We start from the raw sequence: 15,644 nt of genomic DNA, 5'->3' as shown, positions 1-15,644 counted from the left end.
TTCAAAACTAACACAGTGGACAACGCAGAGCTCCACGAGCGTACTACAACATCTGACCATGGACTGGACTCTCTAACCCTTGCGAGTAAACCCTTTGAAGCCCTCGCCACAGATAGCTAACTTAGTTCAAGCTCAACGGAAATCCATGCGACACCATAATCTAGTACGTTGACTTGGGCTTTGCAACGGGGAATCTTGGTTGATGAATTCAGCATAATCCAGCAAGACTATTCCTGGGGCCGCTTCCAGATTACTAAAGAAAGTTGTCTGAAGGTTCTACAGGCGAACTGCGTCTTCCTCCCTTTCCTGGATTGCCTTCATGCTTTTGGCTACAAGACTGAAGAAGACAACAGAATTTGGGATGGCTTCTATTCCACTCTCAAAACTGACACAGATGAATGTTGTCAAGGTATGACATGAGCGCTGCACGTCATAGTCGTCATGGTTTACATTATATCCTAGAGATCTGTTATATGATTCGATACATGGAGAAGAATGGTAGGATCGGGTACAATCCTTGGTCTCTGAGGCAAACAGGCGTTTATCAGAAAACCGATCTCCAGACTGGCCACTCGACTTGGGTTCTTCTACAACCTCCTCAAAGTTTCGTGGCCAGGCTACGGGACCATCTGGGCCACCGTAGCACATCCCAAGATGACTCACACTCATTTCAAAGACAGATGCATGGCATGTTCATGTCCTTAGCACTCAACAATATGGGGCACTTCATTGAAGATTTACAGTCAAGCATCATGAAATTGGTAAATATCGGCCCCCAATTGGTGCCGCGAGAGCCTAACACTTAATCATCCCAGAACTATAAAGCCTGTTTCTCGACACTTGAAACTGCTAAAGAGCATGACTTTTCTGTAACCTTTTCGGATCTTCAGCAGGTGCAACATTTCAAACAAAGACTCCGCAGAACGTCCGGGATGCTACAGTCTTATGCCAGTATCATAGGCTCCTTTGGAAAACATACCAGAGAACATAGATCCCCACGAAGCGAGCACTGCGAAAGGTCGGTATGTCTCGAGTCGGACATATTTGGGAGTCAGATCGAGGTATACTCACGCCGATTGGACATGGCTCTGACATATGGCAAAGGCACTCACAAGCTAGTACGTAAATCAAGCTGGTAGATAGGATGTGCACTGATCCTGCTTGCTAGCTGTCCAAGATTCTTCAGTTTCGCCATGATGAGGTCCTGGTTCGCACAGCTACTACGATGGAAGCTAACCTCGACGTTCTGAAACGCATTTCTTTCATCAACGGTGAAGAATCTCGTAATTTGTCCCAGATTAGCAAGCAGGGCCAGAAAGATTCCGAAACCGTTAAATCTTTGACGACGATAGCGACGATGTATCTCCCGGCCAGTTTGGTAGCAGTAAGTAAGTCTATAATGCCTAGAAATTAGTGCTGACTCGATGATTTTCCAGACGCTCTTCAGCTCCAGCCTTATTCAGTTCCAGTATCAAACCACCGCAATGAATGGGAAAGGTCATTTCGTAATTGCACAGGAGTTTTGGCTGTACGTTTTAGTGACCGCGCTTCTGACTTTGGTCACATTGGGTCTAGTAGCTCTTTTGCAGAAGAGATGGCGGCAATCGGAATGCGCGTCCACAACTGTATAGCGGAGTTATGGAACCAGATATCTGGATTGATGTCTACGTGCCACTGCGAGTGCCAGCGCAGGGGATGAGAGCAGCCGGTCTTTAGAGCGTGTGCAAAAGTCCTGACGCTATTTGCTTCCGTGAATGACTTGGACTGGGCTGGGCTGGATGAGTCCTCCAACCCACATGACCCACCAGAAACCACTGTGAAGCTCCTGGCGCTCCAGGAGCTCCACAATAGGGCTGATATAGTATATATTTACCTAAAACAGTTAGTATATTATCTGAAGTAGCTTAACATGGAAAAATTATGAGGATAATTCTTAGAGGCTTGAGTAGGCATTAAGCTTAGGTATGCTAAGTAGCTCTTACATTTATACCTTCAAGCTAAGCTGAAAGCCTATATATACGGAGTATTCTGGCTATTAAGCAGCACGTGACTAATACGTGGTCTTTAGTCACATGACTTTATATCCTGGCTGGACCCGCAAGCCTCATAAATATTATAATACCACTCTTAACATCATATATATAGTAAACCATTGGAACTCCAGGATTGTCTACAGCCTCAAATCCACATGGTCCAAATAGAACCTCAGTCCGATCCAGTGCTATTTTCGAGGGCCTCCATCCGGGTCCAATCCAAACCGATCCAGTCCAGTTCCATCACTGATTTGCTTTTGCTTGACTCGTGTTGCAACTTATAAAAATCATGCAATTGGTGGCACAGCTAAAACAAATGACGGAATGCGACTGTATTTCTTCAGTGGGCCACTAGCTATGAAGGCTTCAAATGCGGGCTGTCATATGTAAAGTTGCGAAGGATTAAATAGAGTAAAATCAAGTAGATCAAAACATACAGCGACGGGTAATAATACTTTTAAGACATCTCAAACCACAGGCATGTCATTGGTTGCCTTGCCGAGTGACTCACAGGAACCTAGGTTGCGTTAGCTGTCCTCAGCCTTTCTCAATCCTCGCGACTTCTCGTACACCTGACCTGATAGCTTGTTCCGAAGAGTTTCCCTTCAAGCGTCAAAGTTCGGAGCCTTCTAGTCTATTAACTCTTCGGATATGGCAGATCTCAGCGAGGACCTTACAACACCCGCATCAGCGTACTGCTTGCAGTACCGCGCTGCGCGAGCCACTTCGAAGGCGTCACCAAATCTGAAACGACTGGAGCGAGAAAAGTTAGCCGATCTGATCACCTTCCTGTCGCTAGCTCACTGTCGGGATGTGGAAATGGCTTCTTTCACTTGGCAATTACCTATGGGGGCCTTGGGGAAAGGCGGAACCGCAGAGGTTCGCCAACGAATACTAAATCTGGAAGATAGTCTTGCCCTGAAGCGTCCTACGGCACCATCAGATGGCCAAAGCAGTAGAAAAACCCCAAAGAATACCGAAACAACTGGAGATCATCGCTCTACGGACGACGAGTATCGCATTGTCATGACCGAAATTGACGTGTTGTCTCTACTAGAGATCAGGCACCATCCAAACATTGTCAACATCAAAGCCATTTGCTGGGATATTCGACCAGAAAGCGGCGAGGTCTGGCCAGTTCTCATTTTCGAGGGAGCGGAAGAAGGCGACCTTTGTCATTTTCTGAACTCCGAAGCAGGAAGAGCCATGGGAATTCAGCAGCGCCTAAAATTCTGCCAGGACATAGCTATCGCTGTCTTATGTTTACAAAGTTGTGGTAAGTCCACTGAATGACACTTAGAATGTTTCTCTTGCAACGACAGCATGTTCACATAGACTAGGTGCTGTGCACGGCGATATAAATCCCCGTAATCTGCTTGTCTTCCGTAAATATAAAAATAAAACCGACCTCTGGGTAAAGCTGTCTGATTTTGGTTATTCGTCACTGTTTAATACAGGTGACAGGATTCCGATGGCAACGACCTGGCCTTGGTACGCGCCTGAGTGCACGACATCGTGGGGATTCGATTTTTACGAGGCTCAAATGACCGATATATACTCACTTGGCCTTGTCTGTCTCTGGATCCTGTTCAACGAAAACTTTCAGGGCTCTGCGCCCCTAGCACAAGACGACTTCAACTACAGCTGGATAGAGAAGTATCGAGATTCCGGTACTCTTAGGACCATAGCGTATGATCAACTCGCCAAGGCCTCTAGTCTAGCACCAGAACAAGTACGAGAGCTTCAGCATTTCTTCGAGTTTTCCTTGACTGAGGATCCCGGAGAGCGAAAGCTAGCGCTCAAGGGTCTCTTCTATGACCCCAGAAAAAGGGAGGACATGGGCAACATATCCTTCCACCCTATCAAAAAAACATTTGACAGGCATGAGCAGATACCATACGCCGCACAGTTCAAGGTACACTTCATAAACGGAACCTTCGAATGAATGGAAGCGCTGATGCTTTATAGTTAAGTGCTATCTGGTATCAATCTATGCTTGGAGATTTCCGCGTCTGGGAGGCCATATCGAAAGCGCTCGAAACACAATCAACTGTTCACCCTCAGCAGAGTGCCCGCCAAAATGCAGCATTTCAGTTGGCTCTGTGTTACGAAATTGGGTTTGGCTGCGCAAAGTCTAGATCCAAGTCTAAGCAATGGCTTACTCTGTCCGGGAAGACGCTGGAAGATGTTGAAGACCAAAAAAAAATTATCAGAGCCAGTGAAAGCCAGTTTGGAAGAATGGGCATACTCGCAGCCTTCTCTACTTCTGCCCTCGCAGCTACTTATCAACAGAATGGACTGTTAGATCATGCGGTGAAGGTATACAAGACGAGCATTGAAAACCTTAAAGACTTCTTACCGAGTCACCACGAGGTTATACTCAATCAAACGGCCATTCTCGCCGCAACGTATCGAGCATTAGGTCGACTCCAAGTTGCCGAAGCTGTCCTTTCTGAGCCGCTTCGACTATTTCCTCAGGTTATCTCCAACTCTGCTCGGCAACAAATTCGACGTCAAATGATCCATGTTTATTCCGAGATGGGTCATACCACCGAGATGGCAAGTCTCATTGCGGAAGAGGATGAGGAAACCAATGTGCAAATTGCTCAACTGCAGTCGAGCCGAAACCCAACAAATGAAAGAAGGATAAAATCCTTCAAAGCGAAGAAGCTTCATGCACTTGAGGATCTTGGCATTTGCGCTTTTCACGAACGAGATTATAGAAAAGCTGAGCAAGCGCTACTGCAATATCTTTCGCTAGCAGAAGAGATGTATGGAAACAAAGGGAGCACCACACATGGTATGCTTGTTCTTGGAGAGCTGTATAATCAGATCAAGCGGCATGAAGAAGCTAAGAGATATCTTGACCTTGCGATCAGGATTCGTGAGAAGGATCCGGACGAGGATTATAAGCAAATATATCATCTCCGAATCGCCCGCCTCTCGGTATGCAGTACCCTTAAAGAGCGGAAAGAAGCAAGATTTAATACAGTCAAGCTTCTTGAGGAATGCCGGGCAAGGTTCGGAGACACACATGATATCACCTTGACTGCATTATTGAAACTGATCGATAGGTTGAATGAACAAGGCCAGAGAAACGATGCGATCAACCTTGGCAGACTTCACGTGGAATTATGCGGAAAAACAGTGGGAACTCAACGGCCGAGAACAGGCTTCGCAAAATTCAGAGTTGCGCTACTACTTTGGGACTTTGCGTGTTGGGATGAGGCGATTGAGATGCAGGAGGAGGTGGTAAGTATTTACGTCAAGGCACATGGAAGTAATCATCCGAAAACGGCGCAGATGAGGGAACAGCTGGAATGGATGAAAAGGGGAGCGTCGCTACGGCGAAGGATTGAGACGCTTGTTCCCGGAGCTATTGTACTTGGAACGGCGAGAATGATTCTCGCATTTCGAGCGTGGCTGACTAGACTCGTATACTATTTCGCGTAGAAAAAACTTGGTTGAAGAAATAGTCCCGAGTAAATACTAAATCAAAGTTTTGAGAATGACATTGCCGAAATATGAAGATGCTACATTATATCCTCCACATGAGATTTGTTCCGAGCACTCGGAGTGGGGTGTGTATTCTTGAAATAGGAACCACTCGCCTAATCTCGACTACCAAGATACGACGATTAGGCTGCAACACAAGGACAGCCTCCAAAGAGCTGTGCCAGCACTTCTTTACGGAGACGTTCAATACGCTACTACGTCTTTCATTCGTGTCTACCCCATGAATCCATGGAGCAGCTTTCCAATAGCTATGCATATCAGCCTCTCAACGCAGCCGCCAAAGACATCCGGGTCTTGAAACTATATTCAGGCCACGATGCGGACAAGATCTCGGGAGAACTTCTCACAACATGTTTAGATTCAAAATCGCCCTATGATGCCCTATCATACCAGTGGGGAAGCCCTACCATCACATCGACGATCTATCTAGGCCAAGATGGAGAGCTTCAACTTACGACATTCCTTCATGAAGCTCTGTCCTTCATTCGGAAGCCCGACGAGGCGACTTTCATTTGGATAGATGCAATTTGTATCAACCAGAAAGACGTCAGCGAGCGGAATCATCAGGTTTCTATGATGAAGGAAATCTATTCAAGTGCTAGAACAGTCAGAGTTTGGTTGAAGCAAGAGATCGATTTTTCGAGTCCGTGTTTCGATATTCTCGCAAGATTGGACAAGACCAGCCCTCCAGAGAGCCTTGGGACCGATGCTACACTGTAGAGACCTATCGCGGCGCTGCTCCAGGATCCATACCGGGACCGGCTATGGATGCAGCAAGAGCTTCTATTTGCCAAAGATATCACGTTTCACTGCCGGAAGACCACACTTCTGGTCAATCCATTGGGGTCCTCCAATGGCTTATTCTTCGCCGTAGGAAGGAAGTAAATGGGTTGATTGACCTCGATCGCAAGGAATGGTCAGATCTCGCCTGGGATATGAAGTTATCGCTGACTCCATCACGACATCTCCTTCGGTGGGAAGAGATGATTTCCAAGAAAAGGCCAATAGATCGCACTACGCTTCTCCCCCCGGGAAATGGAGAGCCCTTTGACTTGGGAAAGATGCTATCAGAAGACCCCCTTATTCTTCACATGCCTTGTTAGCTTCTCGGTGGGTTAAGGAACTCTCAAAGATTAAGTCTGACGGACCCAAGAGACCGGGTGTATGGGATATTGAACCTCATCGCCGACGTGGAGCCGGGGGACATTCACATCGACTATGGAAAGACTATCGCCGAGGTGTATACGGACGTCTGCAAGTTCATCGTTGAAAAGTACCACTTTCTGGCTTTTCTTCCGCACGCGAACCTCCCCAAGTAGGGTAATATCGACTTGCCCGGTCGCCCCTCTCGGGTACCTAATTGGAACGAAGTCGTTGAGCCAGGTTTCTTTTGGGCATCATACAACACCACTCTGTCTCTACAGTGTCTATCGGACGCAATTAGACTCTCCGTTGAACACGTCTTGACGCCGCCAAGAGTGCCCTCAGGCCGTGTCAGCCCCCTCAACCTAGACTTCTCTCCAACGCCCTCATCGCCACCAACGAGCCAGCCCCGCTCCTCCCCACGGGCTACGCCGGCCCTCTGCACCCACATCACCGCCCTAGGCGCGGCCCCAACCGGCCCTGCCACCGCTCTGCGCCACGCCCACCCCCGCTTCACCGCCAAAGAGTCCTTCCTCTACCCCTTCCTCCTCCTGCGCGCTGCCGCCCTCCACGCCCTCCTATCCCAGCCCCTGCATCTCGCCAGCTTCAAGTCGCTCGGCAGCGAGCCTGACGCGGGGCTCGATGCGTGGGTTGCGAATATCGGCCGCTTGTCGGCAGCGGATACGTCGGTGCTTGGGGTGTGGTGGATCTGCAGGATATGTTTCTGCATGGGTTTGAGCTTATTCATGCCAATTTCAGGGCGTTTGTAGCGTTTATGTGCGTGGCGGTTCGGGAGTTGTGTGTGGTGGCGCAGCGGGTGGAGCTGTGCGAGGGGGATGAGGTGTGGGTGCTGTTTGGGTGTCCGACGCCGACGGTGCTGAGGAGGGGTGAGGAGCGATATATGGTCGTGGGGCCGGTGTTTGTGGAGGGGTTTATGAAGGGGGGAGGCTGTGGTGGGGGTGGAAGGGGGTTTAAGGGATGGGGAGAGGGTGGGGGAGTGGGAGGTGCAGACGGTTGAGATGCGGTAATGTTGGGGGTTTGAGGTGTGGCTTTTGTCTTGTTATAGATATTAGTACACTCGTTTACCGCTGCATGAGGAGCCTCATAGCATTTTCAGCATTCCGTGTAAGAGAGAAGTAGAGCATTTTGGAATACTGGTAAACTCGCGAGGCCACTCCAGACAGTGTCAACATGGTGTACGCAGATGGGAAGTGTATCCGCTGTTCCCGGTTTCAGGTACTAAGTGAGAGCCCCCACAAATAGTGGTAGGGAAGTGTGCGGATATATATGGCAAGGCGCTGTATATTGGACTTGAGATGTAGGATTGAGGTCCAATTCTGACTCAGGGCATAGGAAAGCGGGCTTGTTGTCGGGGATCTTGTGCGGCCTAAAGAATATTGCGGGTGTACCGGGGTTGCTGGGCTTTCCATTGTCAAAACGCTGGTCGAGGCGCAGCTGAAGAGAGCGTACAGATACCGATCGTGATTTGTCGACAAGCTTCCTTCCGCATATTCTATCACATGTCCCCATATCAATCACGTTACCTTCCCGCTGACTAAGCCCTTTTTCTCTTTTCCTCAGACTACAAAAGCCCAGCCCCCCTCAGACCTCCGACCTCCTCAGCGGGGTTCGACAGGAGTGGACCAAAATGGTGGGTGGATCAAAATGAGACCGTGAAAAGCCTGATGAGTGGAGAGGTGGGCGCATGAAAACTCAACCGCTGCCTAGATCTATGCGTGGAGCGGTGGTCGCTGGGGATCAAAGCCTTGGGTGGCTTCAACGACAATGGGCGGCGTGGTGGTCGTTGGGATTAAAAACCTGACCAGTTCCCAAGGAATGGGTGGAGGAGGGTGCGAGTGTTTAACAGCCATTACTGCGAGACCGCATGGAGTAACTGGATGGAGTGATGGTGGATCAAAAGTAGGAGCGGCAGCTTCAAATGGGCAGAGTTTGGGTGTGAGTGTTCAAAATCATTACTGCTGAAGCTCAATGGAGGTGGGTGGAGTGATGTGAGACTTCTGCAGTAATGACGAGGAGCACCGCTTTCTAGTGTCGAACTACGTCTGCTAGAAGGGAAGGGGTTTGGTATACTTGATTAGAGAAGATCGTTACCATGCACGTTCCCATGCACGTTCAAATACTCTCACTATCACTAGTGGGAGAAGAGGTCCGTTCAGATCGATCGGTGATGATGGCTTTCGGTGTTATGGCAGATGAGGACAAGGAAGGGGTGGGGATGATGGAAATCATTGACTTGATGGATTCCAGACGACGCTCCGCCCATGACGGTTTTCGAGTGCGAATTTTTGCTCCAGACTTCGAACCCACTCCGACGCCATGGATTGCCCATGATCATGTGTTGATGGTGCCACATTCGATCGTTTCCGCTTCCTTTTTGAACACCTCCCCAACCAAGTCCTTCTACTACCGAGCTAGAAGCGGAGGAGGATGGAAGTTTTGTACCCCATCCCCAACTCCAAAACGTGACCGTCACCTGACCTGCGTTGAACGACACGGGAACACCCTCCGATCCTACCCGTTTATCTTATCTCCTGAAATGTTCTCCTGAAATCCACCTACTGATTCCTCGTATTCCGTAACTTCTTACCGCCACGTCCGCTTTGCTAGCAAGGACCCTAGGGTCGCCCGGAGGCTAAGGCTCTCCTTTTGACTGAATGAGGAAGGGCTCTTGTAGGTTTTAGCGCTTCGGCGAGAGAGAGGTAGAGGCGGTCGGTCTTTGGGCTTAGGAGTGATGTGTTGATATTGAAAGTATTTCATTTTGGAGATGGAAGATGCGAATCGCGAAGGTTGACGTCGGTACTGGAAGGGTTTACTATAGACAATGCGCTTGTGCGGGTGTAGATCATATATCTGGGGATATAGGGCGGAGGAGACAGGAGGAAGAGATCATCGAGGTTCTGGTGTAGGATGCATCGAATTCGAGAACGCTTGACGATGGAGATTCGTAGCAGTATCGAACAGTCAATTAGGCGCTTGGAGGCATTGCGGAGATTCGTGAATCGTGAGCAAATCGGACCGAAGCCGCGGAGCAGTGCGTTGAGTATGTAAACGAGTTTGGCAGAGCTTGTGTATGTTGAAGATGGCTTACGATGTGGTGTATGCGAAGGTGGGAAACTGGCGTTGATGATAGTCATAGGATGAGAAAGAGGGTAAATGATGAGGGCCGAAAAAGTAGACTGAATCATCCACACTCAGAAAGAGCTTCGTTTGTTTCTGTGAAGTAGTGGTCGAGAAATGACTGTTCAGGCCCTGTACTGCAATACGACTATCGGTGGGCCGAACTTAGAAATCCGTCTACTCCCCTCGGGTGATTGCAGATATTCTCGAACCATTACTCCTCAGTCTCTCTTTCCCGGTTAGCCCAGTAGTCGGGAGACTCAGCCATCATCCTCTTCTCTACAAACTTGGCAGACTTGGTTGATCCGCTACTCTTAATTCTAGCGAGATACTCACGCGTGCAATCGTTCAAGGCCGCATCGCATATTTCGCGCGTCAACTCTACGCCTGGATTTTCTTTTTGGAGCTGGCGGACCCAGGACGAGTATCCCCTTCTGTCACTGGTACCCTTTGAACTATCGCCGCTGATGACTGAGGGTATCTTGATGCCGTATGTCACTGGCCTTTCATCGTCGCTCCAGCCGAACTGTTCTCCCATAAGGTTATCCCAGCTCGTCTTTCCCGGGTGGCCGGCTGCCTGTTGAACGAGCTCACGGGCCCTACTCGAATCTCCGAGCGCTCCGGTGACGGAATTTTTGAATGCATCAACGACTTTGTCGTAGACGAGCAGTCGACGACGTGACTTATTTTGGAATTTGATGGTATCTAGGAAGAGCTTGAAGATGTTGTCGAACGGGCCGTTCAGGTTTTGGCTGGTAAGCCGAGGGTATTCGAGACGGAAAGGATTGCTCGCAACAGTCTTTCTACTTTTCCTTTTTGCGGCAAGGATCAGGGTCGGACGCATCGTGAAGACTTTCGTGGGATCGACGGGATAGAGATTGGTACAAGGAATTGTAGATAATTGAGCGAGGGCATAGCTTGCGAGGGCGCACCCTTAAGAAGGTATATTAAAGGAGAACAGAAGAAAACACCCCTAAACTCTGCTGCCTAGGACCACCACCTTCATATGTAAATTGCGGATGCAGTATGTATGTGATACGTTACATAGATGTGCAGTTCTCGTGTGGCACGACAGACAGAGCACCACCAACACTCGAGTTCCTTAGCACCGTGATGGCGGTTTGTCGAATACCGGCGAACTTTTGAGGATGAAGTAGTAGTAGAAGCAGATGACAAGTAGACTCCATACAGTGAAATAACATGGTTGAGGTTGTTGAAGTCGGAACTCTCGAAGCTGCAGACGATGATACCGATCACTTACCACACCACCGCGGACGTTCCTCCACAACCCCAACCCGCATGCACACTTCATCTTCCCCTGAGTGCCACAGCAGGATATGCGGCAGCCTCTTCCTGATGATATTTCTGGTGATTGGCCCTGAACGCCGCTCATCGACAGTTATTCACCCTAGAAACGCGGACCTATAACAAACCCTCCCTCTTGAATTTGGAAAACCGCCTATGCCTTCAAACGATGCATCCTCGAACACGTAAATCGGCTGCAGCTCGATCCGTAAGATGTGACAACCGTAAACGCCGAAACCAAAGAACGACATCGTGAATCAAAATACTTACCAAATCTACCACAAAGCAAGGGGGCACGTATAACAGCAAGGCAGACCGCACAATAGCAAGGCTGAAACCCATCCACCAACGAATCAGCCCACCGAGACAAGCAGGAAAGTCTGGCGTAATGTTGATGCAACTCGCATCCACGAAAAAACGCGGGGAAGAAGAGAGGCGGAGCCGTCCGTATCCGGTCGCCCTACCGGCACCCTCATCTCAATTAGCCCACTAAACTCCAAGCTCGCAACAACACTCAAACAACCAAACACTTCACAGGATTTCAAGTCCTTGCCATGGAATTGCCATTAATTTCATTTCAACAGGAGTTGGAAACTGCTCTAATCTCCAAACCACCCATCCCTTCGGGGCATCGCGACGCAAAATGCAGGGGATATATCGGTCTACTCTAATCTAAAGCAACCCAAGGACAACTGGACCTAGATACCTTCTGTAACTCATCTCCGGGCCGTATAAGGAGGCAACGTGAGGTATACGGTAAGAACGAAAATGCCGTCATTTTACTCCGTCCCAAAAGCCCAGAGGAAACGGCTATCCTCTCGCAACCCCCATATTTTAGGAAAAATACACTCGATCTACGCAAGATGGTTGGCAGATCATGGGTTTCAGATCATCATGCCAGGGACGCAAGTGTCGTATTGTTGTTGTGTTGTTCCGTGGTGTTGGTGCGCTTTCGCTCACAACATCCTTTCTGTTTCGTAAGACTTCGTATTCCTGTATGGTTCGATTCCATATTATGAGAGACGGTAATCTACTCAGCATCGCTGTCCGGTCCGATGACCATTTTCGCCGCGCTGCCAGCAGTGGGCTTAACCTTGGGGGCCGATAACACTTGTGGCGGGACGCCACGGCCGTTGCGGTTGCGGAAGAAGAAGACGCCCTTGCCCTCACCCTTGGCTTCGATGCTAGGCTCGACCCATTGGCAGACGCGGGCGCTGGTCCACATGCTCTTGAGGAAGCCGAGGGCGCCGCCTTCAGTGTTGGAGCGGTAGTGGCGGCCCATGACGGGCTTTATGGCCTCGGAGGCTTCGTCGGCGTGATAGAAGGGGATGGTCGAAATGTAGTGGTGCAGGACGTGGGTCTCGACGATGCCGTGCATGAGGGTGCGGCCGATGAAGCCGAATTCACGGTCAATGGTTGCAGCGGCACCACGGGCGAAGGTCCAGGTGTGGGCGTCGTAGTGGGGGAGGGTGGGGTCGGTGTGTTGGAGGTAGGTGATGGCGACTATATCTCTGTCAGTGCTCTGTCCGTCACATCACGTTACGGTGAATATGCTTACCGAGCCAATGGTTCACCCATAGGTATGGGAGGATGTACCATACGAGTAGGTTGGTGAAGCCGAAGTTCTTGCCGATCAAGAAAAGGATGGTGCCGGTAATTCCAAGCCCGAGATCGCTCAACAAGATAAGGTGCTCATCTTTCCTCTCGTACAGAGGGCTCGATGGCTGAAAGTGGTTGACGCCAGTGAAGTATCCATTCCTCTTGCCCTTGCCCTTGCCTTCGGCCTGACGCTCATGGTAGTTGTGTCCAGTAACGTTGGTCGAGAGATACACGAGCCAGCCACCGAGTTGCTGGACGATCATGTGGAGTGCGGTGGCGATAGGAGTCTCCTCAGTCAGCTCGGTCAACTCGTGAGCAAACTTCCCAATCCGAGAGGCGTACTCGTCCCGAGTCTTGGGCACGAAGACCATGTCACGCTCCATGTGGCCGGTAGCCTTGTGGTGCTTGCCATGAGAAATTTTCCAGGAGAAGTACGGCACGAGCAGAGCGGAGTGGCAGATCCACCCAACGGTGTCGTTGAGTGTCTTCGAAGGCGAGAAGGCCTGGTGGCCGCACTCGTGGGCAAGAACCCATAGCCCAGTGCCGAACAAGCCTTGAACGAATGTGTATAGCGCCCACAAGCCTGCTCGGACCGGCGTCGAGGGAATTGTTTCCGGGGTTACGAAGGCATGGAAGAGGTAGAAGGTGGCTGCAAGAGAAGCGATGTCCCGGGCCACGTATGCAAGACCGCGAGCACCAGAGCGTTGGAAGCAGTGGGCGGGGATAGCATCGCGGATCTGCTTGATGGTGTAGTCGGGGATCTCGAACTCGTTGCCGTAGGTGTCGAGGAGAGTGCCGCGGGCGTTCTTGACCGGGCCGTCGTCAGAAGAGTCAAGAGACGACAGCGACGAGGCGGAGGGAGACTGGGTGGGCGTGTCGGCGGGCGACGCCGAGACGGAAGGGTTCGACGACGACGGGGACGAGTCCGAGGTGACCGTTCTCCGCAGAACGGGATTCTGGGCTCTCGCTGTGGTGGTGGCCATGATGACGCTGGTTGTGGCTTCTTCAAACACGCTGTCCGAAGTGAAAGGAGTTGGTGGGCGGGGAGCAATTGACGATGTACGTGTCGGACTTTTTTGTTGAGGAGCCCTGGAAGTGTCCACGGTTTGGTTGGGATGCGAGAAATGAAAGGGACCGCGACGGCAAGGGGCACAGGCTGGAGGCAGTCCAACACACTGCGGGCAACAAGGAGAGAGCGTGCAGAGGGCAATTGAGCACAGCGGGAGGGTGGACACGGTTTTAAGGGCGATGGTGGGAAATTTATCTGATGGTCGTCCCTTGTTCCGTTCGCGCTTGGGCCGTTTAGCGAGCCGGCCGAGATCGCGGACTATCTATCGGTGGACAGCAGAGGAATTCACTGATACACGTTTGCCGCACCCTCGGTATTTGAATGTGGCCGCATTCGCCCTTCTACCTGCTCTGCGGGCCCCCTCCCGCTGACGCCACCTCGACTTGCATATTGGCCCAGGCAGCTAGAAAAGGCCTCTTCTCAGACGTGCCAGTGGGCGGCGTGAGATTGAGCTGGCCTCAGCAGGAGCATGCACAGCTTCCACACGGTGGCAGTACTGTGCGCACCCAAAGCAGCGAGTCCCGCCGGTGCAGTAGCGATGTGCCACTCCTCTCGCCCGCCCGTCTTGGCGACTCTGGTGTTGAGACTGACCGCCAGTTTGCCGCCATAGTCACGCCGTGCTCGACATTCCAGCCTTGGGAGCGTCGAGACGGGCCTGGAAAGGTCTGATAAACCCTGGAGTAGCTGGAGCCAGTGGTCCAGCTGTGGGCGCATGTGAATCCGCATGACGGTGGTGCTGCAGCGCGAGCTCCCCATAGGCCTGCAGCGCACCACGAGTCGGGATCCGATCTGGCGAGCCTCAGGGTCAAGGATAGCCGCCGTGATCGACGTCTTAGTTTTTGTTGGGGATGGCCCTGGCGGCCCCTTGGCCCTAGGCCGTTTTTCCACCTTCCCCTGCCAGCCTCCCACACGTGAGCGTCTCCCGAGGTGCTCTTTAGCCTTGCTCTAGACTGCGACCGCTCTCCTGTTCTCCCCGTCGTCGGCCATGCTGACATGTGAAGGTATCAGCTACGTACTGTCCGAGGTTCTCGCAGCCTCAACGTCAATCGACTCTCCGGAACGCCACGAACTTGCGATCGTAGCTGTAAACCCACATTGACGCTGGAAATAGCCAAACTGATCAGCTGCTCTGCTGTCTTGCATCCAGCCAAAAGCAATCTGATCACTAGTTGCCAACACAGTGCAGTAGAATCGTCTTCAGCTGCATGCAACCACCAAATAGGAAGTGCTGATCTCCAGCTGCCCAGATCAGATCCCTTGGATGCTATTGTATCGATAGAAGATTACTGGTCTGCTGGCGCATCCAATCTCTCCACGTATCCAATCCTTTTCTCCATGTCGTCCGCGTCACTGCAGTTTCAGCACATCATGGTGGAGCCAAGTACGTATGTCTCTGGTAGTGGACGACTGTCGCACTTCACATGCAGAGCTCCCACCGGGAATCACTCCGAGTCCCTATCTTTCCTCTTTGTATGTGAATGCAGGGCATATCCATTCGTTGGGCGCATCTTCGGTTCGGACCCCCAAACTGGCATGTCTGGGATTACTCGAAGCCCTCAACACTTTTCCACGATGGTAGTACTTAAAATGACGCACCGACAGCCACCCTTGGTTCAACGCCAGCAATCGGAAACTTCCCGCTTCCGCACAAGCCTTGCAGAGCGGCCCGCAGGCCCGAAGTCATTCGTTCGTGGCACGATGAACGTGCCCAAAGCCCATGCTCGGACAGGATGACCCACGATCCGAGTACCTGTCTCGTGTAGCTGCGTGGTGTTGGAGGGGTCGTCCTAAGCCAGTAGGGCTGTATGAGCGTTGAGACACATCGGAGAAGATATTGAACT

The 15,644-nt window shown here is 51.0% G+C and overlaps 5 protein-coding genes across 5 annotated transcripts; 4 read left to right on the top strand and 1 right to left on the bottom strand.

Annotated features, from left to right (window-relative positions):
* Nucleotides 1-295: 295 nt before the first annotated feature.
* Nucleotides 296-1,926, top strand: BDZ99DRAFT_286872 (uncharacterized protein). Its single transcript, XM_033714064.1, has 5 exons — nt 296-409; nt 463-761; nt 816-1,118; nt 1,169-1,384; nt 1,437-1,926. The coding sequence occupies exons 2-5, from the start codon at nt 474-476 to the stop codon at nt 1,629-1,631; spliced, it is 1,002 nt and encodes a 333-aa protein (XP_033577640.1). The 5' UTR covers nt 296-409; nt 463-473; the 3' UTR covers nt 1,632-1,926.
* Nucleotides 1,927-4,047: 2,121 nt separating this feature from the next.
* Nucleotides 4,048-5,632, top strand: BDZ99DRAFT_286839 (uncharacterized protein). Its single transcript, XM_033714062.1, has one exon. The coding sequence runs from the start codon at nt 4,272-4,274 to the stop codon at nt 5,484-5,486; it is 1,215 nt and encodes a 404-aa protein (XP_033577639.1). The 5' UTR covers nt 4,048-4,271; the 3' UTR covers nt 5,487-5,632.
* BDZ99DRAFT_286850 (uncharacterized protein) lies at nt 5,446-6,517 on the top strand. Its single transcript, XM_033714063.1, has one exon. It carries the CDS (start codon nt 5,778-5,780, stop codon nt 6,267-6,269), a length of 492 nt encoding a protein of 163 aa, XP_033577638.1. The 5' UTR covers nt 5,446-5,777; the 3' UTR covers nt 6,270-6,517.
* Nucleotides 6,518-8,513: 1,996 nt separating this feature from the next.
* On the top strand, nt 8,514-9,363 carry BDZ99DRAFT_286835 (uncharacterized protein). The gene has a single exon (XM_033714061.1). The coding sequence runs from the start codon at nt 8,806-8,808 to the stop codon at nt 9,259-9,261; it is 456 nt and encodes a 151-aa protein (XP_033577637.1). The 5' UTR covers nt 8,514-8,805; the 3' UTR covers nt 9,262-9,363.
* Nucleotides 9,364-12,039: 2,676 nt separating this feature from the next.
* Nucleotides 12,040-13,849, bottom strand: BDZ99DRAFT_286708 (uncharacterized protein). The gene is made up of 2 exons (XM_033714060.1): nt 12,694-13,849; nt 12,040-12,638 (listed from the first exon to the last, which is right to left on the bottom strand). Exons 1-2 carry the CDS (start codon nt 13,715-13,717, stop codon nt 12,166-12,168), a joined length of 1,497 nt encoding a protein of 498 aa, XP_033577636.1. The 5' UTR covers nt 13,718-13,849; the 3' UTR covers nt 12,040-12,165.
* Nucleotides 13,850-15,644: the final 1,795 nt, after the last annotated feature.

The sequence above is a fragment of the Mytilinidion resinicola genome, assembly GCF_010093595.1.
Source record: "Mytilinidion resinicola strain CBS 304.34 unplaced genomic scaffold BDZ99scaffold_8, whole genome shotgun sequence".
NCBI classification, from domain to species: domain Eukaryota; kingdom Fungi; phylum Ascomycota; class Dothideomycetes; order Mytilinidiales; family Mytilinidiaceae; genus Mytilinidion; species Mytilinidion resinicola.
Note: the sequence above shows the minus strand (reverse complement) of the source record. Positions and strands in the feature narration are given on the sequence as shown.

Bases quoted from the DNA above. Each gene is read 5' to 3' on its own strand.
- BDZ99DRAFT_286872 (XM_033714064.1), top strand. From the start codon at position 474: ATGATTCGATACATGGAGAAGAATGGTAGGATCGGGTACAATCCTTGG. The intron at 762-815 runs GTAAATATCGGC...TAATCATCCCAG, and splicing joins AGTCAAGCATCATGAAATTG to AACTATAAAGCCTGTTTCTC. The intron at 1,119-1,168 runs GTACGTAAATCA...CCTGCTTGCTAG, and splicing joins GCAAAGGCACTCACAAGCTA to CTGTCCAAGATTCTTCAGTT.
- BDZ99DRAFT_286839 (XM_033714062.1), top strand. From the start codon at position 4,272: ATGGGCATACTCGCAGCCTTCTCTACTTCTGCCCTCGCAGCTACTTAT.
- BDZ99DRAFT_286708 (XM_033714060.1), bottom strand. From the start codon at position 13,717: ATGGCCACCACCACAGCGAGAGCCCAGAATCCCGTTCTGCGGAGAACG. The intron at 12,639-12,693 runs GTAAGCATATTC...ACAGAGATATAG, and splicing joins ATGGGTGAACCATTGGCTCG to TCGCCATCACCTACCTCCAA.
- BDZ99DRAFT_286835 (XM_033714061.1), top strand. From the start codon at position 8,806: ATGCACGTTCCCATGCACGTTCAAATACTCTCACTATCACTAGTGGGA.
- BDZ99DRAFT_286850 (XM_033714063.1), top strand. From the start codon at position 5,778: ATGGAGCAGCTTTCCAATAGCTATGCATATCAGCCTCTCAACGCAGCC.